The 26,805-nt window shown below is 39.3% G+C and overlaps 1 protein-coding gene and 1 long non-coding RNA gene across 7 annotated transcripts in view; one reads left to right on the top strand and one right to left on the bottom strand.

The window, feature by feature from the left end:
- The window catches only part of LOC120777107 (LIM and SH3 domain protein Lasp), a 60,889-nt gene extending 35,165 nt beyond the window's left edge, over positions 1-25,724 (bottom strand). For all 6 annotated transcript variants that reach the window (XM_040108243.1, XM_040108244.1, XM_040108245.1 and 3 more), the window contains exon 1: positions 24,812-25,724. In XM_040108243.1, coding sequence (XP_039964177.1) covers positions 24,812-24,880 — 69 coding nt within the window. In that variant the 5' untranslated portion in view covers positions 24,881-25,724. The remainder of the gene's footprint in view (positions 1-24,811) is intronic.
- Positions 2,018-3,069, top strand: LOC120777109. Its single transcript, XR_005705477.1, has 2 exons — positions 2,018-2,646; positions 2,710-3,069. It is a non-coding gene; the product is annotated as an uncharacterized LOC120777109 (long non-coding RNA).
- Positions 25,725-26,805: the final 1,081 nt, after the last annotated feature.

The raw sequence follows: 26,805 nt of genomic DNA, 5'->3' as shown, positions 1-26,805 counted from the left end.
TCTGTCTATTCTATTCTATGCCTCATTTAACGCTGACTCTATTCTATGGGAGAAGGTAGAAATAATTTACTCCATACGCTAGTCAATTGTCAATTATATTGACTCAAGCTCGTGTCATTATAATTGCCGTGTCATACTTCGATTTTAGCGGTGAGTGAAAATAAAGCCGCACCTCAAAGCCTATTATTCATATTTATTTATACGTGTCTACTACGGACAACATTCTCGGGGAACGTGTCAGTCTTCACTTGAAAAAATCGTTATTATAATAATAAGTTTATGTTTATATTTTCCATGAGAATAGTGAGTATCTCAATTAGAAAGCGACTATCCTCTTAACCTCAAATATGCAAGAATTTAACCCTCATAACGGGTGATCCAAGTAGAGGTACTTTTTTCACAGATCACGCGTGAGTCATGTGAAGCTGTCAAGATACTTTTGTTCAGTATTTTTGGGCATTTCATGAAGGAAAGACTAACGCCTGAAAAACGTTTACAAATCGTTCTATTTTACTACGAAAATTCACAGTCTGTAAAGAATGTGTTTCATGCGCTTCATTGAATTTATGATCAACATAGTCGGCCTACTGAGCCTACTATTCGCAACACCATCACCCATCTTGAGACCAAGCATTCCTTATTGGATAATATTGAGCAGCCTAAAGAGATTTAAGATCTGCCATTTGATCCTGAAAAAGCAACGGTTTGGTGTGGTTTGTGGGCCGGTGGAGTCATCGGTCCATATTTCTTCAAAAAAGATGCCGATGAGGACGTGACCGCTAAAGGTGACCATTATCGCGACATGATAACCGACTGTTTGATGCTTTAATTTGAAGCTCGTGATCTCGGCGAATTTGCTTTCAACAAGACGGCGCCACTTCCCACACATCGCATCATCATCAAAGAATTTTGAATATGCCGAGTTAAAATCGGTCTCCGAACCTGATTGACGATAAGGGTTTCAGTCTTTTCGTCTGAACAGCTGAACAGCAAAAGTTTTTTAGTTTTGTCTCTAAATTTGTTTGTGTGTAAATTGAAGTTCAGAATAGTTCAGTTTATGACACGTTTGACAATTTCAAATTTTTATGCTAATAATTAAGTCATTTTCTAAGTTCCTCCGAAAATATAAAAAAGTTCTTTAGTTGCTCTTTTAACTTTCTAAAAAATGTTGTATTATATAGGGATTTTGTAGCAATAGTGAAGGCGTTATCAGAGTTGATAAGGTTACCGTTTCATACCTGTAAAATAAATGTTTGGGCGTATTAGTGTATCAAATTTGTTTGATAGATATGTATTCCATAAGACAAGGAGGCCAATAGTTTACGTGATTTGAAATACTATACCTCTCATCCTCAGACAATTATGATTTAATCCAACTGCAAGCCATATATTTTCCTAATTTGAATTTTGTCTGTAGCTTTAACGAATTGCGATCCACACTAACCATCCGCCAGTCCAAATTTGACTGTCATTTTCTATTTTTCCTGTCAAATACCAATTGAGATGGTTGAGATAACTATGACATCTATGAGTGGAGCGGCAGCAAGTGGCATTAGAAAGCGATTTTTATTAACGGACGCTAAATTTTCAGTGTCCGTCTAATGCAGATTGAAACATGAAACAATTGTTGCTGAAATTCAGCGCAATAAATCTTGGATGTTCGCATTTGTCCGCCCACCACTGTAAATGAATGATGCGATGTCAACTGTAATTTAATGCTCGCCAGTCCCATTCATTTACCGCTTTCATGCATACACACACATACACACACTCACATGCATGCATAAAAATTGACTAAGCAATTCTGAAGCGAACACAATACGAGTGGCGAATTCAAATCCATGCAATTGCCCATACTGTAATTAAAGCAAGACGAAAGAAATCGCAAACGTAAATAAAATCGCACGTCAGGCCGCCAACGAGTGACTCATTTCATGTGATCATTTTAATAGCACGCCAATGGCAATAATGATACACTGGAAGTAACAAATAAAGTCAATAACAATTACAATTTTGATAAACTCGCACTCGCCTCACACCCGAGCTTATAAAAACAAAAATAACAAATAAAATTCACGCGGTGTAACGAACCGGCTCGAGCGAGTTGGGGTACTAGAAGGAGCCGAGGAGAACAAACAAAAACAAAAAACTAGTCGGGCAACTCGTCAACAGTTCAGGTGAGCGGCGAAAAAAGCAAACGTGAAAGGTTTGAAAAGCAAAAACAAGAACAAAACCAAAACACGAAATAATAACTAAAAGTCAAGTATTGAAACTGAAAAAAACAAAGCTCTTTATGAGCACATGAACAAGTAATTGGCCGAAGTGAGCGCCTAATGGCCACATGTGATCGGTGACGCCGTCGACAGAGTAAATATTGCAATTCAGAAGTATTCGGCAAATTCTGATACACACCTCACACCGTTCGCGCTTATCGGGCGTGCTCGGAGCAGCTGCTTAAATATCTCATTTCATGCTAAAGTAAACAACACATCGCCTGCCTCACCTAGTCTCCTCCCACCCCGCAACAGTGCTGGAGCAGCAGGAGTACGGGAGGGAGTTTGCTCTTGTGAAATGTGCGACATTAGCACGTTTCATCCAGCCCGAAGCAAAAGCCGCGCAAGTGTTTACACTTTAAAGTAAATAGAAGTAAGAACAACACCAATAACTTTGCTTCAGCGGAGCACTTCAGTTTTAACATTTTAATTGCAGATATGAACACACACACACACACATAGCTGTTGTGACGTTAGCGAAGGCAACTGCCACTTCTCGTGTTGCCACATAACGCGTTTCGAATTACATAAAAGTGAAGCAACAGATGGTCCACCGCATTCCAAGCCAGTGTGTGAGTATGTGAGCACGTTTCTTCAGATGACGTGTGCATTCTGAAGCTTAGAGCTGGCAGCAGCAGGCGGCGAGAAATCAAGAGCATTTAGCAAGAGCCAGCGCAACTGTCAAGCCAAATCCGTGCTGCTTTGGCGAATTGTGTCACAACTTGTTTGTGTTCGCACCAAACTCACTTAATAAGGAATTAATAGATATGTTTGAATAAAGACACTTGCGGAATAATTATGAGTTTGCTTTAGAAAATGTTTTTTTTTTTTTTAAGAACAGATGAACAGAACACGGCGCAGCTGGTAGAGCTATCTATGTCGAGGTCGTCTCATAGAAAATGTTCACATATGCACACAGTATGCTATTACAAGTATGTCAAAACATAAAACTGGCTTTTGAGGCTTTAATATCCAAACGCTGAGTTTTTTTTTATAAACGAACACAATTCCACAATTCGAAAAGAAATCCAGGAAACCTTCAAACTAAGGTCCAGAAATTAAATAAAAATCTACAAACTTTATTGCAATTGCTTACTTCTGTTAAGAATATTTGTCCAAGTATGAGAGTTTTTACTTTTATATGGACCTATTCAGGCACACCAATATTAATGGTAAGCATCCATAAATAACCGATATTTGGTTGCTAAAATCCGCTTAAAACTTAATTTCTCATATCAAAGGTTGATGCATTTCGAGGTTTTCTATTTTTTTTAAGGAAAAAACACAGATACTTCAAATTTAATGGGGAATGTTTATTATCATTCGAAAGATAATTCTTCGCCGTTCATTTTTTGAAGATTATCTCACGATCGGTCGCCATTGACGAAGCGTTCTCGCGGGCATTATTTTTGAAGAAATATAGACCGATGATTCCACCGGCTCACAAACCACACCAAACCGTTGTTTTTTTCTGGAACTCTTCAAGAGCCCATAGAGCAAAGCGATGTCGCTTGGGAAGAACGAACGGCATCAATTTGTGCACAAGCTATATTTTGTAAGCTTTCAATTTAAGATCTCGAAGTAAAATGCGTTAAGTCGTTCCAAGCGTCAGTCCGAGTTGCAACGAACGAGGCCAAATCGAGACCGTAGAGAATGGTCTTCGTGTGCACTCTTAACTACGGCTTTTATATTCCTTACAGAATGCGAATTTTCGTAACAAAGTTGTACGGTGTGTAAACGTGATTCAGGCAAAGGTCTTACCGAACAAAAATAACGTGACCGCTGAAAAAAGTACCTCTACTTGGATCACCCGTTATATCGGTTCAACTCAGACAACCTAACTAAAGTGCAAATCAGTATTTGTAAACAGAGAGTTTTATTAAATATGACCTAAGGGACACCGATATTTACTAAACGAATTATCTGAAAGCAATGAAACCAATTGACGAAAGAGTCTTTTTCAACTTGGTCATTACAATATACTCTCTTGGGGTTCACACCAAGCTTATGAATCGATGGACAAAACAGGACAGCGAAGAGGAAATTTTCATAATTTGAGGGTTTAAAAAAAGAGATCGTTGATGGCAGCACTGGTCCTTCATAGCTTGAGATTTTTAGAAAGCTATAGGGCTCAGTCTTTGCACAAAATCACAATAGGTTGCTAGGAATATTAGACAATACTCAGTTTTTGTAGATTACGCTGTTAATTCTCGAGAGCTATGCAGTTGTACAAAGCACTGATTCATGAGCATCCGTTTTTCCGCACTTCGTCTCATAATTAAGTATGATCCGCCTATGGTCGCTACGGTGGGAATTTTTCTATAATTAAAGTGTTTTGTTATTTTTAGTGGAGAGCAATAGTACTTCGACATGCCTACAAACAGAGGAGGCATGCGAAAACACGAGAATGTTAAATTATGGGCATTCACTGGTTTTGCCCATAACATGGACTGTACTTATATGGAAAAGTGGCAACAAAGCAATTGTAATAATTGAACTGGCAGAATAAAGAATAATTAATACGAGTATATATGCCATATATCAATAATGTTCGTATGTATTGAGTGAAAATGGTTGCTATAAAGGTAAAATGTTGTTTGATGTCGCGAACACGGCGTTGACAATTATTGTTTACCTTTTTTGGTGATCTGTACAAACACTTGTGTGTGTGACTGCATGTGGAAATGTAGAAAATTGAGCCGATCGGCGATCGCGGGTAAGCACAGAGCGCAAATTCTACATATTCAACACGTTCGACAATCAAGTTTGCGCAAAAAATGAAAAACTCTTTGAGATCTAGACTAATTTATTAAAATTTGATGAATCGCCTTCAATTTATAATTTTCCGTGAATTTTCACGTATGGCTGCATGATTATCAAATAAATTTAATGAGTGGTTTTTATTTTTTGAATTATTGCTCATTACTCGTTACGTGTTAACTTAATAAACGCGGCGCGATTTTCCATTACGCGTCGTACACCGCTACCTTGACCTTGTCTCGACGAGCTGCGAATGTGTGTGTAGCCTTAGTTACAAGCTTCGCTTGCCCATTTTCGCTTTTCCAGTAATAAACTCATATTTATTGGAGCGGAACGTTGCATGTTTTTGTTTAGTTTTGAATGGAAATCCAAAATTGAATTAACCTAAACATGTGTGGCGATAAATCGTTTGCCGCACGTATTAAACTTGACCTTATATGGCATGCGCTGATCTTACTATTGTTTTTGGCTTTGCTTTTTGGAGTGTTTACAACGAAAATGAGTTTGTAAATGCAGAATGGAAGCATTTTAATAGGCCAAAATGTTCTTTACGCGAAACTATCTTAACTGGACGACTCCAGAATGAAGTTGGTTTCTGAAAATATTACATCTAGATGGATTTCTAACCAAATTTCGTGTGCGGAGTCGTTGCGAATGTTGGAAAGGGCTTACGACGATTCAGTTTTATCAAAACCACAAACCTTCAAGTGGCACAAAGCCTTCAAAGACGGTTGAGAGATCGTTAAAGACATGCCTCGTTCTGGACGACCTCCGACCTCATCAACTGATGAAAATATTAAAAAAGTGATGGAAGTGGTGCATGTGTTTGAGAGATGACAAGAGAGCTCGACATATCTCGCGAATCCATTCGTATGATTTTGGTGGATATTTTGGGTACGAAACGTGTTCTTGCTCGACTCGTCCCAATAAAGCTTAATTTTTTTCGAAAATAGTACCGTAAACAAGGCTCTTTGGACATGCTCGATTGCGTGAATTCCGATTCCGCCATGGGTTGATGAGTTTCACATGCAAACAAGTCAACAATCATCGGAATGGATGGAAAAAAACGAACAGTAGCCAAAAAACCACGCCAAAGCCGCTCAAAAATCAAAGCAATGATCATTATTTTTTCGACAGTCGTAGCTTGGTGCATCATGAATTTGTTCCGGAGGAGCATACGGCAATAAAGAGATCGATTTGGCCTTATTGAGGCGTTTGCTTGTGAATATCCGTCGAAAACGGCCGGAATTGTGGAAGAACAATTCATGGATTTTGCACGATGATAATGCACCATCGCATTGAGCCATGATTGTGGACATTTAAAGCCAAAAATGCAATGAATACCATCGATCGACCATCGATTCATCAAATTGGGCTCCGCGCGATTTTTTTTGTTCTCCAAACTAAATTTTTCGCTTCGTGGAATCTTCTTCAGTCGAATGAAGAGACAAAATTCGCTGAAGGAGTTGAAGGCCATCCCAAAAAGTGCTTATACAAAGTGTTTCGGTGACTGGAAAAATCGGTGGCATAAGTGTATTACATCTGGTGGGGATTACTTTGAAGGCGACAAAATAAATATTGATGAATAATTAAATATTTTGCGTTTTATTTACAATTTTCGGGTACTTTTTTGTCACACTGCTTGCCAAATTTTTCACTTTTAGTGCCATAATCCCACTGAAGTGTATTTTTGTGTCAACTCATTATCGGTGGGAATAAAGTTCATGCCTTCATAATGCATATATCCTTTCTTAATGCTAACGAAGTAGTGATTTCAGCCAGACTTAAGCTTAATCAAGCATTCAAATAGCTTTCGATGGCGTCAGATAATTGAGTCGAGGAGCTTTTCAAATGTATTTCAGTCAAATGCACTTATCGATTGCACACAACTTTCGATTAGGATAATATCAAAGGATTTTATTTGCATAGACAGCAATGAATGTAAACAACAACAATTAAGTAGGATTTAATTCCTGCTAAGTGTCTCCACAAAGGATACCGAATTCATTATAACAAGGAATCTGTTCGAATATATGCATGCCTGTGTGAGTGTGTTATTAGAGGAATGCAGATGTGTAGAGGTAAATGAACACATATCAGGGAAAAGCGGTGGAAAATTATTCAAAGCAAAGGAGAAAGGAAAATATTTGCAAAAACTAAGCAAGTTAGAGCTTCCGCCATTTGTTGACAGCAACTGGTTGTACATAAGTACAAATAAATATGCATACATGTACATGTGTACAGTTGTATGGGTATGTGCATATGTATTTATGTATGTTAATTTTATATATACATACATATACATATATATGTACTTTTGTGAAACGCCGCCAACAACAGTGTTTGCAACTCTACTGCTCCACACAACTTCCGTAATCAAACTCACACACACATATCCACACATATGTACTTATGTATGTGCATAGTTCGTGTGTGACTTTCCGTTTGTTTGATGCAAATGATTAGTTTAAATGGCATTTATTGACATAAGCAGGTCGCTCGTCGCCGAAGGACTGTAAAGGGATTCGTTTACTGTGCTGAAAGGACTGAAACCTATCTCCATACATATGTATGTATGTACTTGTGACATTATACTCGTGGGCAACACTGTTGGCATGCAAAAAATTTCCCCGATTTTTGCTCTTTTTACTATGCAAACACTTTTCTTTGTAGCTCATGTTCTAGCAGCGCTCCAGCAGCAGTCGCACTATGCCGACTTGCCACTGACACTGACACACATACACGCCTATCCATATGTAAACATATTTGTATGTATGTATATGGTATTTAAGCGATCCCTGCAGTAAATCCCACGACAATGCTTAAATGACCCTGGTTGCAGTGAGAAATCGAGTTTCTATTGTTAGAAATATGGGTCAAGAATACTGATGGAGCACCAAAAACCAGCCGAAACAAAAGAGTATCGTGCTTTCACTTTCGCTCAAAAGGATATTCCGATGATCCATACCTCTTCAAACCGAAAAATAAAAACTCAAGACCTCCCAGCAGCTGAAGCTCTTTCGCTGACTAAGTTTCTTGCAAAATGTGTATTACATAATCGAAAATCGTGCTTCATCTACGGTCAAACTGACCCAATCGGCAGTATTTTCGGCACTACTGCAAAGAGACACTGGAAATCAGTACATTTATGAGCTGGCAGCTACGTTTGCCGCCAAGTAATTGTACCACGAGTGAGCGGTGGTTATGGGGTGTGTACGGGGGCTGCCATTGGAAGCGAATGCTGTGCCTCTGCAATGCGTACAATGAATTTTAAATGAAATTATTTATGTGACATTTTCACTTCGCCTATAAACAAAATAAATATGCTCGAGCAGCCGTATCTGCAAGCGCCTTCTGCCACAGAGAATAGAGCCGAGGAGAGAGCAAAAAAGTTGCTTCGCATTGTTCGGTTAATGCTGCGTTGACATTATGGGTTTGCATGTGTGTGTGCGTGTGCATGAATTTCGCTTGGCTTCACACAATGTAATTCTGTGTCATAATATAAAATCACATATATGTAAGTGTGTATGCATGTGCATGAAGTAGTGCACGTCATTCAGTGCATTTTCGTCACTGTGACTATGGACTTGTCCCACTGATCCATTGTCACCGCATATTTCACACATTTTTGTTCAATTAGTTATTGTTAATAGGTTTTCCATGTTTCGGCTTAACCCGCATTCGGAGCACAATGCTTGTTGTTGCTTTTAGGGCCACACACACACAGAAATATTCGGTTGTTAAATGTGTCGGAATAATGTTGTTCACCGAAACCCGCAGCTTAAAAAATAATAGTTGTGTAAATTCGCTTTACAAGTGAGGTAGAATTTTCAGCTTTAGTGGCACTTTCGGTGAGAGAGTTTTTATTTATTATCAGAGACGTACTCAATATGGCATGCAAATGAAAAGAGCTTTGCAATAAAATAATAAATTACTCTTTTTGAGTATGGTTTTTCAGCTCAAAGGCTGAAATTATGTATTATTGATGGTCATCTAATGGGTGATCCGTTCAGAGGTGGCCTACTTTTTTAAAGAAACAACACAGAAACTTCAAATTTAATGAGGAATGTTTATTATCATTTGAAAGAACATTCTTTAGCATTTGATTTTTGAAGATTATCTGTTGCCGCGGCTACGTCTGAGATGGTCAATCCGTTGATTCCAATTTTCGATGACTTGTTCGATCATAGCGAAAAACACGGGTAATGTTTTGCTCCAAGGTCTAAATAGCATAGAAGCGGGATTGTCTGCATAGACTTTACACTTTACATATCCCCACAGGAAAAAGTCTAATTGTGTGTTATCACATGATCTTGGTGGCCAATCGTGAAATTATCTGCTCACTGAAGTGTTCTCTCAATAAATTTACTGATTGATGCGAAGTGTGGGAAGTGGCGCTGTTCACTTGAAAGCAAATGACGTCGAGATCATGAGCTTCAATTTCAGGCATCAAATAGTCGATTATCATGGTGCGATAACGATCGCTATTGACGGTTACGTTCTTACCGACATCATTTGTGAAGAAATATGGACGATGCTTCCACCAACTCACAAACCACACCAAACCGTTGCTTTTTTTCTGGATAAAATGGCAGCTCTTGAATCTCTATTGATTGCTCTTTGTCCCAAACGCGGCAATTTTGCTTGTTTTCATACGCACTGAGCCAGAAATGGCCCCATGTCTGAACAAAAATTGGCTCAGATCTTCTTGGAACTTTTCAAGAGGCGAAGAGATGCCGCTCGGCTTCAATTCTTGTACAAGTTGTATTTTATACGCCTTTAATTCAAGATCTCCACCTTAAATGCGCCAAGTCGTTCCATACGTCAGTCCAAGTTGGTGCGAACGGCGCCGAAACGACTCTGCACAGTCTTCGTGTACTCACTGCGATTGCTATAAAACACTAAGTTCGCCTGTGCCGAAGCTATAATACCCTTCACACGTACATTTCTTATAGCATAAAAGGGTATACAATTTTGTATCTTATTTCTGAAGGATCTGTTTGTAAGGCAACTGTTTAGTCCGATCTGAACAATATGTAGCAGGATTGTAACGTTGTCATGGACAATAATCTTGTCAGATTTCGTGAAATAAAAATGGTTTCCATACAAGAACTTGATTCCGATCGATATGACAATTATGTGCTAGAGTGGTCCGATATAGCGATTTCGACAAATGAGCAGCTTCTTAGTGAGAAAATAACGTGCGCAACTTTCCAAATCGATGTCTCAAAAATTGAGTGATTAGTTCGAGTATACATAGCCGGACATGGATAAATCGACTCAGCTCAAAACAATAACACTACTCAGCTAATCTGAAGAAAAATTTGCGACTGATATGATGCTAAGAGGACTGTGAGGTGTGCTGATTGGGAACTTCAGTTCAAAATTTTTCCGTCACGTACGACTACTTTTATCATTTTAGTTAATGGTGGTGGTTTGACCCCCTACACCTATTGACTACAACACAAAAATTATACGTGGTACGAAATTCTTACAATCTTTTTCGGTTTTAGCAACCCAAAATTGGCTGGAAACTAATGTAATCATTCAGTGAAAAATAGCGCTGAAAACCCTTTTGTTTTCTTGGAACAAAATTTTGAAACTACCGACCCCGCCCCGCTCTTCTTTCGACCGTACAGTATTAATTATACGTATACACAACGGGTGCTTAATGGATCCTACTAAAACATATTAACCCAAGATAACGTCATTAAAAGTTTTGGGCAGCAAGCAACAGTCGAATACCGAAAAAGTTGCATTAAAATATTACAAAAATTAAAAAATTAAAAAAAATTAAGTAAATATTACCAAAGTAAACTCCAAAGTGGAATGAAAAGTAAGAGCAAACTAAGCGAAAGGCAAGCAAACGTTACACAAGCAGCGTCAAGTAGACAAGCCTTGTAGTCTTGTAGTCTTGAGGCTGGAATGCAGAGCACTCACTACCTCAATGAGATTAAACTGGCACTCGCATGCAAACGCGAACCACAGTGCCACACTCGTGCATACAGCGAGCGAGACACATACATAATTGCGACTGAATAAGCATGGCGAGCGAGCAAGTGTGCTTCGAGTTAATGAATAGCATGAAGTTGAAAATCTCAATTAAAATTTCATAATACAAAACTTGCATAACAAAGCAAATGAACGCTGCACAGCGAGCGCACAAGACCGAACTTGCCTATTTTGTACTGCCGGGCGGCGGCGCAGACTCCAGCCCCGTCGCATAACCTGCTGCAGCGACATTGCAGGCACCAGCGCGTAGTGGCCGAAAATAGTGAAAACTACGCAAACGCCAACAACAACAACGTAGCAGACAACATAATTGCAATTATAAGAAAGTTGCCGGCTACCGTTACAACGCTCAAGTGCTGGTGCGAGGCTGCTGCCTATTGCCACGCGTCAAGTGGCATCAAAAATGAGACGCATTTGCAACAGACACAACTGAAAGCTACTTGCACACACACACATACGCAGGCAAGCTTGCACGCGCTTGTGCATACCTGTGTGACAAGAGACAAGAGGACGGCATATTGTAATAGTTTTGAAAGCGTGTTGGCCATAATGGCAACGCAAGCGAAGCAGGAAGTCGCCACAGCTGCCGCAGCTGCTGAGCTGGCATTCTCTGCGGTTGCACACAGCCCCAATTTCCATGCCAATTCGTAATCGTATTCCAGTTCGAGTTCGAGTTGCAGTTGCAATTGTTGTTGCTGCTACGCCGCCTCATAAATTTCTTTCTGCAAGTATCCATGCATCAATGCTTGGCGGCACAGTGATTCACCGCCGGCGGTGGCATTGCGGTTTACAACACCGATTGTCATATGCAACAATTCACAGCTAAGCAAATCCAGTTACCGCTAGCTGCCAATGGTCGGTGTGGAAAATCAGCGCTCCAACGCCCCGCTGCCCGCTCGTTACCCCGCGCCCGCTGTTACCGCTTTTGTATTGCACGCTGCTGTAGTTGGGTCAAATATTGAAAGTTTGACATCATTCTACTTTCGGCCGCACATGTGTGTGTGTGTGCTTTGTGTGTTATGTGTGCACGTATTGATGGCGCGCTAATAAAGAAACGGGCATAAATAAATAGAAAAGTTTCGACAGAAGTGGGGTAGCTCAATTTGCAAGCCATTGTGCTGATGCGGAAAAGATAAAGCCAAAGCTCCACTTGTGTGCATGTGTGTGCGTGTGCGCCATTCCGCGATTTTCACAATCGATAATTATCATTAACAAAAAACTAGTTCTTTGCCGCTACCAACCAACGCCAGGCATAAGAGCTTTGGCAGATGGCTTTGTCTCGCGCGACCCAAATATTAACAAATCGAGAAACACAAAGTGGGGTATAAATTTGACATGCACCAGCACACGCATTATTGTGGATAAAGTGAAAATGAAATTGATAAAAGCGTGTATGAGCTCACAGTGTTCGAATTTAGCATTGGAAAATGGATGACTAGTTTTTTGGTTTCCACATTCCCTACACATCATTACACGATACGCAGCCGATATTAAAGGAAGTAGTGAGCTGGGCTGTCTCCGGATCGAAAAGCCACCCACCAAATCGATCATGTTGTGATAGAAGGAAGACACGTCTCCAGTGTTATAGACGTGCATACGCTCCGAGGTCCAAACAGCGACTCGGACCACTGTCTTGTTGCAGCCAAGATACGCACCCGCATAAACACAAGGAAGGTTCAACGTCGAGAAGCTGCAAAAACACAAAAAGAGAGATGCCGAAATGCGTGAGTATGAAGAGCTTGTTGACAAGTTGGCCGACAGGGATAATACTTGAAAATTCTACAAAAAGAACAGAAGGTTTCAAGCCCGGAGCATATTCTTAGAGAACCCCGAGATATGATCTAGTGACTGATGCCCAGAGCATACTAAAACTATGGAGTGAACCCTTCTCCAGCCTGTTGAATGGCAGTGAAGACATAACACCAGGAGATGGCGAACCCGATTCCCCAATCGATGGCGATGGAGTAGACGTTCCATTGTCCGACCATGAAGAAATTCGAAAAGCAAAAAACCGACTGAAGACCAACAAAGCGGTGGGGGCCGCTAGTAAGGAGCATGCATCAACTTCTTTGTAGAAGGTATGCCCTGATCTCACAATCTGCGCCAACTACCGTGGGATAAGCTTCCTCAACACCGCATGTTTTGTTTTATCTAGCGTATTGTGTAAAATATTAAAGTACACCGTTAACAAACTGATTGGACCTTATCAGTGTGGCTTTAGACCTGGAAAATCAATAACTGACCAGTTATTCACTAGGCGCCAAATTTCGGAAAAGACTTTTGCCAGCACGATAAGCTGCCTTTATGTCCCGATGTCTGAATTTAGTATCCCCGCAAAGCTAATACATACGGCTGTGTAAACTGACGTTGAGCAATACCAAAAGCTCAATCGGAGTCGGGAAGGACCTCTCAGAAACGTTCGATATCAAGCGAGGTTTCAGACGAGGTTACTCCCTATCGTGTGACTTCTTTAATCTATTGCTGAAGAAAATAATGCGAACTGCAGAGCTGAATAGAGAACATACAATCTTTTACAAGAGTGTACAACTGCTAGCGTACGCCCATGACATCGATATCATTAGCCATAACAACGAAGCAAATGGGTCTGGTAGTGAACGAGGGCAAGACGAAGTATCTCCTGTCATCAAATAAGCAGTCGTTGCACTCGCCACTTGGCTCCCACGTCACTGTTGACAGTCATAACTTCGACGTCGTAGAAAATTCCGTCTGCCTTGGAACCAGCATTAACACCAACAACATCAGCTTCGAAATTCAACACAGAATAATTCTTGCCAACAGGTGATACTTCGGACTGAATAGGCAATTGAGAAGTAAACTCCTCTCTCGACGAATAAAGACCAAACTCCACATGTCAGTCATCATCCCCGTCCTGCTTAGTGCAAAGGCATGGAAAATGGCATCATACAAGTATACCGAGTCGGCCTAACGAGTTTTCGACAGAATGGACAGTTTTCATGTATGGAACGATGAGCTCTATTGACATATTTCAGCGAATTAAGAAACAGCGGCTACGCAGGCTAGGTCATGTCGTCCGTATGGATGAAAAGAAGAAAGAGAATTCGACACAGTACCCGCCGGAGGAAGCAGCGAAAAAGGAAGACCTCCACTCCGTTGAAAGGACCAAGTGGAGAAGGACCTGGCTTCGCTTGGAATCTCCAATTGGCGCCAAACAGCAGGAAAGAAGAACGACTGGCGCGCTGTTGTAAACTCGGCCATAACTCGTTAGCTGTGTCTACGCTAATAAGATGTTACCCAACTTTCGAACAGACAGGTTAACATAAATGTGAACGATCTTGATGGTACCAAATTTACTTTTTATATATTAAATACTTGGTGTGCCTAAATCCAATTCTTCCGGTACTTACGAACAACGAACCAAAAGGTATTGATGAAACATATAAACATGTCAGTGGACCACCTAAGTACTCAGTACATATGTGTGTAAGTGGTGAGGCAATTAAAAGTTTTCACCGCACCGCTTCTTTAGCTCCAACCCCTCGCCTAAGAAAAGACGTTAGAACGTTTGATGAATATTCAGTAGACTTATTGGCAATTAAATGAGAAAGTTGGAAGTCTTAAAATCCCCAAAAAAAAGTTTGTGAATTTGTCTTCCATATAAGTATACACACTCACAGTTATAAAAACATTTATGGTGCCATAGACAAATGTTGGCAGCTGAAATCAAACAATTACATAAGTATTTCCATTCTGAGGCTTTTATTGATTAATACAACAGCAATTGTTCGTCAAGTAATTACCAACAACAACTTTGCCCTTTGCCTTGCACTTCGTGCGGCTTTTTGAGCCCGACAGCGCGTGTGAGCAACAAGTTCAATTGCAATAAATGAACCCTTCAGATCGGCAATAAGAAGCAGCACCATCAGCTGCCGCATCTGCAATGGCAACAACAACAAGCAGCGGTAAGTTCAAATATGTATATGGTGTACACAACAAACATAAATAAAGCCCACGAAGCAGCAAGATTGCCGAATGATTGACGTTCGAGCCGGAGAACAACAAACACACACGACTCTTAGCAGCAAATAAAAGTCGCACCATTAAAAGGGGTGGCTGTGTGCGGAGAAAATCAAGTGGCAACGTGTGTTAAATGACGCATGAACAAACTAAATGCAATAAAATTTGATGGGTTACACCAACAACAACAACAACAGTCAATAGATGTAGTGTGTAAAGAGGGGGGAGTGAGAAGAGTCAAGAACGAAAGCAGCAGATCAACGACAACGGAAATATCGAGTGTAACAATAAAAGCTTAACGAGGAAACCCGATGTATTTGCAGATGAAAGACGAATGGAAGCGTGTGGCCAGGCCGCCGATAAGCATAAACGAAACGAGATCAGATAAAAATGCTTAATTCCTTTACAAACACACACATACACACACACATTAATGTCAAAATGGAGGAGGGCCCCGCTTTCGCAGGCCCAGCTGCGTCGCTCGGGTGCCAATGCCAACGGGGGAAGCACCGGCAGCAGACAGATTGACTGCAAGCGGCGAGCGTGCTACTTACGTGCATGCTGCATGCAACAATTACGAATAGACGCGGCGGCATGACTGACTTTCGTCTAACCGCGCAAACGCAGTGAAAGCACACACACACACACATACACATATATTCGCTTACAAAGACAATAAAAGTCAATTGAATTTAAACGCAGCAAATGTGGGGAGAATGCCGAGTTCGAAAAAAAAGCTGAAAAGAAATGGGAATGGCTGGTGAAAATGCAAACGAGCCAAAAGGTCAAGTAACTTCTATGCTCAAGCAGAAAGCAAAAACACAGCAGCGGACATGCGAACGCAAGTGGAAGAGAGTCCGAATTTGTGTCGGAAGAATTAAACTGCAATAAGAACAAAAAGCTAATTATAGAAGTAAACATAAATCCACAGCGGCTCACACGAGCTGACAGCGAACCAGCGACCGACAGACAGACAGCACTTGAAATAGAACAACAACCACTAAATTTACAATAACTCTGCGGAAAAGGCTTCAATGCGACGAAGCAGCAGCAGGCGACAAGGCTCAAAAGTCAAGGCATTTACAAGCGAAAATCGAGTATAATAAATAAACGAGCGACCGGACAATCGGCAGTGCCGACACCAACAGCAGCGACAAGTGCTAAACGCCAGTGACAATGGGTGAGTGACAGGAAACACTCTGCGCCACTGCAGCCGGGAAACATGCATACAAGCAGAAAGAACTCAAAGCTAAAGCAAAATAGGTAAAATAATATAGAATCTTGCGAACTCTAATGCTGAAAGCGGGAAGACGGCGGTGGGTCCAATAGCAGATGCGCGACTAATGGCAAACAAAGCATAGCACTTAGTAAGACGCCGTAGGCAACGCTACCAAAGGTGAGAGAAATGAAAAATAGCAGTGACAACGAAAGCAAAAACTTCCACAATGACCGGGGACAGTGCGAAGCTGTAAAATCAAGAAAGCAGTCGCAAGCAAGTCAACTCAGCTGAAAGCTAGTGAAAACGACATTCTCCGCTCACCGCCACTAATTGTTGGGAAAATGGTGTAAGCGATCGCACAAGCACCCAAGTGACCCAAATTGTATGTAACGGGAAATTAATGCCGACTTCAAGGTGGCACAACGCACAAAGTCAATGTGAACGAGCCGCAGTCCGAGCAGACAAAGAAGTAAAAGAGAAAATAGCCACTTGGAGAGCTGTAAAACACTTTGAATACGCACAATAGACGGCGAATAGAAGTTCATTAAAGCTTTTGTGTGCTGGGAAGTAGACAAAGAAGCTTTGTGGATGCGACAGAAGCGAGGTGATTAAATTTTAATGAATATACACAGTTGGCGAGATTTCAAGATAATTTCTTACACAACGGAAATTACACCAAAAACACTATCTGTAGAGTTCTGTCTTTAAGCGCAAGTAAGAAGAGCTTCTTTTACTGGCATATTTACAAAAGATGACCACGTTTTACTTGAAAAGGCAGAATATATATATTAGAATTATTTTTTTCTAAGTGAGTATTTGTGTAGAAATTTATTTGATAAATAAATAGTTACTCGAGCGGAGGTTTTATTTTAAACTTCATATCCGGAGGTGGTTTGCTTTAAGTATGTAAAAACTCTACAAAACCCGATAAAAACGAATGCGAATCACATATCCATATAATTACTAAATTGAAAAGATCATCAAGACCAACTCGCGCACCAATCTAGTTCACCCTTTGCCACTGATGGAAAGCAAGTTAAGCTCATTAAATACGAAACACAACAGCGCCGTGCAATAACTGTCGTTGGATCAACAAGCTGGAAGCAACAATAGCTCAATAGTTTGCTAAAATGAACAAAAGAAGAAACGCAGAATGGAAGCCAACAAATTAATGTAGATACAAATTATAAAATATGATGCTAAGCTCATACAAAGAATACAGATGGATAATGAAGTGGAATTTTAATAGCATTAGCAGAAATTGCCAATAGAATAAAATAATAATGAATTTAGGTATAAAGCATATGTACATATTTATATACAAAATCTATGTTCACATATATGTATATACATACATATATGTACATACATACATATATGTACATACTTATATCTGCTCATTATGCGGCAAATTTGTCGTTAAAAGCTTACCATCCCAATTGCTTGAGCGGAAATTTGTCATTTCTCAAAGCAAAAGCAGAAATAAAATAATAATACGTCAACACATTAAATAAATAAAAAAAAATTAATTGAAATTAGCATAGTCGCCTCGCTTCTTCTGCTTCTTTTCTGCACACACGCCATTGTCACTCTTTCGCCCTACTCCGATTGATGACTAAAGCGAAGTCCGAGTTCGAACCGCTGCCTGCCGAGGCGGAATAACCACTTTTATTTTCAAGCTTGACTTGTTTACAAAATTATCTTGTGGCTATTCGCTTTACATTCCAAGTGTGTTTCAGAAATAAGTCAAAGCTATAACAATAACAAGGTATGTTATCGTATATTTACTTACACAGCAGTACGTACGCGTACAGTGTGTCTCAACGAGTTACACACTGACACCCATTGTTAGTTCTCAATAGTTCAATTTTTACTTTATTAGACAATGTAGCAAATTGGACCTTTATGGCTGATCTTTGAAGATAGGAGAGAAGTATTCAATATATTTTTAAATTCAACCACGATTATATAAAGTTACTTGAGTGCGAACTCTTCTTACGAAAGTATTTGTTAATCCAAAAATGTACAAAATCAAATGATTACATTTTTTTCACTCGCAATGATCCGCAATTTTCGGATTAATAAAAATATCCCTGAATGCGCTACCAAAAACCCATTGTTCGACCGTTTCACTGATGCACCGTATGGTCCGATTGCCGCGGAACACAGACGAGGAAGCTTCAGACATGTCAGAATCCTGTACTCCGGACTCTTGATGTCTCCTATGGAACATCTGAACAGTGAGGACTGTATGTTCACAGTTAAGGAGCATAAAGAACTCGTCTCCTCTCTCTCTTCGTAGAAATCATCCCTGCAGTCATCTGCTTGAATCGAAACTGCCTCCTAGAAGCATCAAGAGGTATTTCCTCAACTACGTCGACTACATAAGACAATGCGTCGACCAGACTTCGGACGCAACTAACTTCAGACATGCACTGACCGCTATTCACAGTGGAGCCATAAGGAGCTTAACTGACTCGCTATCAGTGAATGGCGTACTTGGAGTCAAACCACTACCCAATTGCAGAAGACGGGCTCGAGTCGACGCGAGAATCGATAGTGACCTTTGCGCAGCTTGGTTCTGGATACTATACGTATAACATGTTACACTCCTACATAGTGAGAATCGACGCCGACATTTCAAATACATGTCCAGCATGCAACGAGTCCCCGCATGACTATCACCACCTCTTCCTATGGTCCAAACCCGTCGAAACAGCACGTTTCCCGGGCCTTCCGCTGGATGACTTCGATAACAAGTTACACCGCTACAACAACAAGAATAAATAGCGCGTTTTCTGGACCTCCCTTTAGGTGACCTCGATAGCAATTAATTTACGCTTTCCCCTCAGCAGGCTTTGAATACCCGCAACAACCGAACTAACCATAAACTTCCAACAGTCAGAAGAAGGGATCAGATTTTTGTTATATTACTCTTCTTCTCCTTACGAGTTAAAAAATGAATGAAAATTATTTGTGAAATATATGTACGAAGATTGGAACCGACTCCACTTTTCACTTGGTTTAAGCTTCTTTTCATTGCTTGAAAAATAAAGAATTCAACTCAAACGTCAAACGCACTAAAAAAAGAAACGCGATTTTTTGAGTGTTTACACTTCATACGAATTTGTCTTCCTGTCTACAGTGGGAACAAGGGCATGCTTGGTTGACTGGCACATATTGTTGACTTGTGTTTTATCTTTTCCTATCTCTTCGTACGCTTCACAACGGACCGATGAATCATTTCTCTAAAAAAAAATGCAATTCACTTACACACTAACACACGCACACGCAGTACTTTAAAGTTGGATTCTTAAGTGGCTGGGGCAAGACTTAGCGAGTGTTAAATCGTTGTGTCCACACACAAATTGGTGAAGACACCAGCCAACACAAAACAGTGCGAATGATCCGACAGAATTGTGCGAATTGAGCGAGAAAGCACAAAGCGAAGACGAAACCACCCGCGCTTTAGCTCCTACAAACAATCGCAAATGTCTATTGAATCGTCCCCTTCAGTCGTTCGCTGGCCAAGAGACGTTCCTTCAACAATTGCTTTGCTCGCTTTCGCGCGGTCGCGGGTATTACTTGTCGTCTTCGCTTGGCGCACATTTGACTTAATATTCAGACGGCTCTCCGCTTGTAAGTGCACAATTTGCTTGTACGAATTCGGTTCTGCTTGCTTGGCTATGCGCTGTTCGGCAAAGCTGGGAAGAATAGAAGACAAGATGAAAATTAGAAAACTGAAATTTGAAAATGCGCAAGTTTAAGCGCGTGTCACAGCAGAGCGCGGTCGGGCGCTGATAGTCGGCAATAATGGGCCGTCGGCCAGCCAACCGGCGGAGTGGCGAACAGCTGCGCGTGGATTTGCTGCATGACTGCATATTGTTGCCCATTGGCTGCTTGTTGGTTTTATTTTTGCCTTTGTTGCCATGCTTTTTGACATTTGTTAGCTGTTTACTTGTGATGTTTGTGGTTGTTGCTCTTGTTATTGCCACTTTGGTCGCCTCGGTGGTTTGCGATTTTTTGCTCTTTTGCTTTTTGGCTCATGTGTAATTGTTTGTTTATCTGTTTGCTGTTTCTTGGTGCATATAGTTTGTGGACCAGGCCAAAAGAGGTCATTTACTCGTACTTTCTCTCACGTACAAGTAGCTGCAAACAAACTTACTCGTACATACATATGTCCATACATAACGAGTTGTCCGAATAGAATAGCAAACAACTAGCGGATAACTAAGAAACTAACAGAAGTTGCGGCGGTGGCCTGGAAGTTTTTGATTGCTCACCGCTCCACACTGCTCGGCGCTGCAATGGCTCATTAAAAGTTTTAAACGAACCACAGTTTCTAGCGGAATAATATCAAAAATAAATGTGGCATAAGTTCCGTCCAAACCGCAACGAATCGAAAGTAGACAAGTGCGAGGGTAATTTTAAATAAATTATTTATGGTTATATGTAGTCATGTTGTAAATAATAATAATTTGAAGTAAATATTCGTGGTAACTAATTGTAGGTATGTAGTTTCACTAATTCTCAACTTTTGTTGATTATTATATTTTAAATAATTAGTGGTTTCGATCAGCTGTTTTCAGTGACAATTGTGTCAAATGTCAAATAAAAATAATCATTAGTGTTTAGCATACGCTTGTTTTTCTGAAGTATGTACATAAAGTGCATTCGGCCGGAATTATGCATTGATTCTTTTTGAGTTTTTCGCTAAATTCGCCTGGTTTAGCTCCGTGCGAATTCTGGCCATTTAATACTATTATTGACTTTAAGAACTGTTTCGAGGATTGGCAAAAATGTTAATACAAGCATATTGGGTTCAAGGCGTTTATTATGAGGGAGATGACATAGAGGTTGAGACTTACTATGTACATATACATATGTACGAAAGCTTAGATGCAAAGTGTTGATATTAATTGAGTTCCGCAATTAATGATGATTTCTTTATAACAACAACTTCCTTATATTGCTATTTACATTTGTAAACTTCTAAGCTTTTCCATTTACATATGTATGTATGTACATAAGTATGTATGTTTGTCCAATATATTACACAAATGTATGTAGATACATATAATATGTAATTAAAGCAATTGGGTATGCTCTTAACATGTTTTGTGAATAATTTTGTGTCATTACAATTGTCTTTAGAGCGCATGATGTCAACTTAATTGAAATAAGACGATCGCCCGAATCGGCACAGACATCAAACACAGACATTACACTGCACAAATTAGACTTAAGCCAGAAGTGTCCGCGCAGTTAGGGTCATAAATATTCAAATATGCTTACTCGGCTAGATTAGATTCGCCAGACAACTTCATAAAATTGTAGAATTTTATCTTCAAAAGTTAAAACACATCGCCACCCCAAGCTATTTTAAAATTATATGACTGTTAATAGTTAATATAATTATTTATGGATACTTCGAAGATTATATTCCAAAAATTTCAATTATAAATTTCCTGCCTAACAATTTATACACAGTTAGATAGGATTGCCTCCGACCTAGTCCGCATGGAATGTAACAAAAAAATTATTTTTCTGTACGCAGACTTTACGATAATCAATTAATTCTGTATTTCGAGTAAAATGCACATCGCGATTTTAATGAGATACAATTATTTCTAATTTTTGTTTAAGCTTTATTCAAAATATGCTTTATAGAAAAAAGGTGTGAAAGGTGAAAAACAAGCTTGCGAAAATTCCAATAAAAACTAAACATATGCATACATTCATGTGCGAGTACGTATGTATGTAAAACAACATGATATGATAATATAATAATAATAATACTTAAAGTCAACACCATAAAAATGAGCATGACGAAACAGAAAACTGGATTTTAAGAAAATTAAAACAACAAGAGAATGTAAAGAAACCATAATAAAGCAATAAGCATGCCCAAGGTCGGTTGGTGGCGAATTCCGAAAAAGCACACATGCACGTACTCGTAATGGTAGAAGTACCAGCAGCAGCATTCCACAACACACTCGGAATCTGGCCAGACCGGAACAGGCCATAGACCAAACCAAACGAATTTCACAAATCGCGCGAGACCTACGTGTGTATGTATGTACATACATACATATATTCAAGCACGCAATTGAAGTAAATGGACTTCGAGTGCCTCAAGCCAATTTCTTGCCGTTTGCAAATGAGCGCAAATGCAAGAAAAAACACGATTTGTTTTACGTTTTCACTATCATTTTGTTATTTGCCTTGCCAAATTGCAGAAGTTGTTATTTGCCTTATTCATTTTCGAATTTGTTAAAGTGCAGACAAATCGTTGTAGAAATTGATGTTGAGCGCCTACTTGCACTACTGCATAACTGCCAGCTACCGACTTGTAGAGTGTACAGTGGTGAGCAACGTTTTCAACTTCGGTTGAAGCAAGGCAGCGCCCACGCGTAAGGCCAGTGGCGTATACTAAAATTCAACAGGATGCCGCGTATTCTTGAATTCATCATTTTAGTGGTTAGGTTTGATAAAGACCTTAGTTGATTGCCAGCAGCGCCTCATTTTCTGCATCAACCGACCAGCCGAGTTCGTTAATATTCATTTGTATGCGAAGAACCTACACATTTACACCTGCAGGATTACACATTTTGCTGCTGCTCACTTTGACTTCTTAGTTGGTGTTTTATATTTGTGCTGCAACTCGTTATGCACATACATGCATACATATAATGTGTACCACTCCATTCCCAGCCAATCCCATTACATAAATTCTATAATTATCCCAACTCTCAGCGCGTTCTTCCAGGTCTATTTTTGTATTGTATAAGCTTGTGCGACGCAACCAGTAGAGCAGCAAAAACCACATTTTCTCACGTCATCCCAGAACAAGAAGTCGAGACAGACAGATATCACAGCATACAGATAAATTAATTAAATAAAGAAATTATGTTAGTTCTTTTAGTGTATTTAACACTACAGATGTTGTATCTGCTTGTTGCCCAGACGCCGGTCTAGCGAGTAAGCCTACAAACCGGCTCCACGAGCAGCGGCTAACGACTCGTTGACTGCCAGAACGACTTCAATCGCTTACAGTGTAAATCTCTTAAATATACTGCTCATATACATATGTATGTATGTACCTACCTTTGTAGCTAGCGGCCTGGCGTGTGTAAATCGTGCTGGTAATATGAGATCAACAACTAGCCAACGAGTTAGACCCTGCTGCTCCACAGCATTCGGCGGGCAGTCGGCAACCTAAGCAGCTGCGTCATCACACCAGCAAACTTAGCCCCACTAATCTGTATGTGCACAATTTCGCCCGCCAACGTACATATGATATAGCAGTCCTCTCCACTTAGCAAATTGCATGCATAAAAAGTGATTTGATAATTTCACGAAATTCTTTATTAAAGTACAAGACTTTTTTTTTTGCTTACAATACCAGGCTTTTCTATTCAATAGACATTCAAGTAGTGCAGAGCAGTGAATCGTAGAATTATTGTAGGAACTAAAATAGCTTTCACAGTAAATTAAGCAGCAAAAAAACGCAAGAAAAAGAACTATTTGTGAATGACTTCCAATTTGTTGGAGTACTTACATATGTAGATATGTATGTACACACGTTTGCATAGAAATATATGTACAAATGTAAGAAATTGCAATAATTCGCTTCCGGTCTGCGGTTATGACAATTCTACTTTATTGCAGAAAATGTGTGTGCAACCACACAGCAATGTATAAATTTATGTATGCTCATGCTTAGGTACATATGTTTTTATATTAAAATTAGGTGTGATTGTCTCTTTTCAAAAAACTTCGGTGTGTGTACACCTGCACCAGTTAAAGTTAATATTAATTGCAGTCATTAGAATAAAATAAATGTCCACTCAACTCACTATATACAAACATACATACACAAACAAACAAAAATTGCCTAATTGTATTTACATAAAGCAAATGCATAATGATTCTATAGGAGTTTACACTTGCAGATCAGAGCCTGCTCAGTTCAAAGTAAAAAAATCGTAGTAAACGAAAACGTGCGCTTTAAGCATAATTTTGAAGGTAAATTAAGATTAATTTCGAAAATCAAACAAAACATTAAGAAACATTTTTTTTTTACTCTTAACGTCATTGTCTTATCACGGCGGGTTGTCTTGTTTGTTTCGTAGTTTGTGTATTGTTCGTCTTTCTGACTACGCTCACCAACAACCGGAATACTTTTAAACAAGCACATAAAAAATAATTACAAAAAAATAAAATAATAATGCCACACAAAGTAAAGAGAAATAACATTTCAAATAATAGTTAAATACAATAATTTTTCATAAACTGATAATTATTTGCAAACTGTTCTTAACTCTTGAAAAAGTTCCAATACGACAGGGGCATTGCCAATTTCTTGGACACACCTGTTGTCCCGTTTTTACACATGTCAATTGGGAAACGCAACCAGCTCTAAGCCGCAGAAAAAAAAGTAGCCTATAAGAATTTATGAATATTGCATATGTATGTACAACTAGTTTCCACCTGATATTTATTTATATTATTATGAAATGATTAAACGAAAGGTCAAACTTGAACTCACTTTATCCAAACATTTCAACTCTTCGATGGGATACACCACTTTCTGACAGCGAGCACAAGTTTTATTCATTTTGCGACTGTTCTTCTAGCGTTTGGTTGCGGCTACTAGTATTCCTTTGCTTCGTTGTTTATTCGCCTGTTGATGCAGTGGATCGCGCGTGCGCACTAGTGTCACCTACAGATGCTATTTTTTTTTTTAATTCACGTTTCGCCGGGATGTGGCTCAGTAAGCCCTGCAATTCGTGTAACTTGGAACTGCGTTGGGAAATCAAAAATCTTATTTGTATTTACTCAATTATATCACACACACTAAACTCGTTTCAATTTTTAAGACTTTGCATTGGTTCACCGATCAAATGTGTATTTTGCAGAAAATTTGGTTCCAAATTTATATGTAGTGGAATTTATAATATCTATTGGTTGTTTTCAATAAACTATAGAACTGAAAAGTGACTGAAAACACCCAACAGACCGAATATAGGAATTCAATCAGAAAAATTCAGTTGGTGTCAGCCGATGTTGTTTGTGCACTGTGACTGTGTTGCTTGGGTGAACCTTTACAAGAATTCGACTTTTTAGATCTGCTCTTTTCGTTTACACACTTTTTCAGCTTTGCCAATTCGTTTTCTGCTCTGTGCACTAACCACTAAAGTAACAAAACGCGACACGATCGACGGCGAATGGCTCAGTCCAGTACCAAGTTATAACCAATTGGAAAATATTAATAACTTCCACAACGGGAAATTTTCTAATTAGATTGTCACTATTAAGTAGTTTTCACTAATTGCACTTTGTTATTTATATTTCACTGATAATATTAACATGCCCGTGTTCCTGCTGAAAGGTATATTTTTAAATTTAATAAACGCTTTTTAACTGCTACACCACAAATATAAAATAGTAAGTTCACTACCAGCGCAAGAGAAAGACTGAGTAAAAGCAAAATTAAAAACACGAATTAACTGGAGTCGCTCCAATTGCCGCCGCTGGAGCCAACACAGAGTTGCTTTTTATTGCATGAGGAATACTTGATATTGAACACTTGTGGAATAATATTGTGCAATCATGGACTCATTTATTGCGCAAAATTTATTTTGACTTTACGAATGAAAGACATTAAATGAAATAATGTATATAAGTAATATTGCATATTTAAGTGTTGATGTTTTACCTGTTGATATTATTTTGCATATTTTTGTGAGAAAAAGACCAGATGACTATAATAAATACATGTTCAGTCTTTCATCGATAAGTTCATGAATATTTATTATTCTCCAAATAAACACAGATATCATTAAACACAGCTCGTGTGAATATTAATATTCACAATATCAAAATATTAGAAATTATTATCGAATCTTCCGCAAAAACAATAACAGTGCTCTCAGATAATTAAAATTGCATTAAATTGTATGAGATTATCACGAGAATAGAAATATCAACTGAAAATATTGGGCAAATTGTGTTAACACTTTTCCACCAAAAAGAGAATCGCAACAACCATTCACAATGGCTAAGTGTCAATCACTTGTTATCCTTCCTTCCCATATCCTTTTCCGTCATTGAATTTCCAATGAAAGTAGTAATTCGGTCATCGGTTCGGCGACAATGAAAGGCGTTGCACTGAAAAATTCCTATTCCTACGCAAATAAATTCAGCAATGAAAGTGCAATGCGTTGAAACGAGTTAACAAAAAAGTGCGTCCGAATTTGCGGTACTTTTGCATTAATTAAACGGAAGTGTTACAAGGAACGTCGCTGCTTTTGCAAAATTTCCTTAGCAAGTGTGTGAGAGATGATTTTGTGTATCCGAAAAAGTTGTGCGTCAATTACCATGAAGAACAATTGCTTATTAGTTGTGTTCCATTTTACATAAAGAACAATTGACCCAAAGCAATATTAATAAAAAGAATAATCCTCCTCTCGCACGTCACATACGGGTTAGCGAGCCTTCTTAGCCTAAATACTACACCGAGGCGTTGATACAGTGAAAAAT

The sequence above is a fragment of the Bactrocera tryoni genome, chromosome 5, assembly GCF_016617805.1.
Source record: "Bactrocera tryoni isolate S06 chromosome 5, CSIRO_BtryS06_freeze2, whole genome shotgun sequence".
NCBI lineage: Eukaryota > Metazoa > Arthropoda > Insecta > Diptera > Tephritidae > Bactrocera > Bactrocera tryoni.
This window is presented reverse-complemented; position numbering and strand designations above follow the sequence as displayed.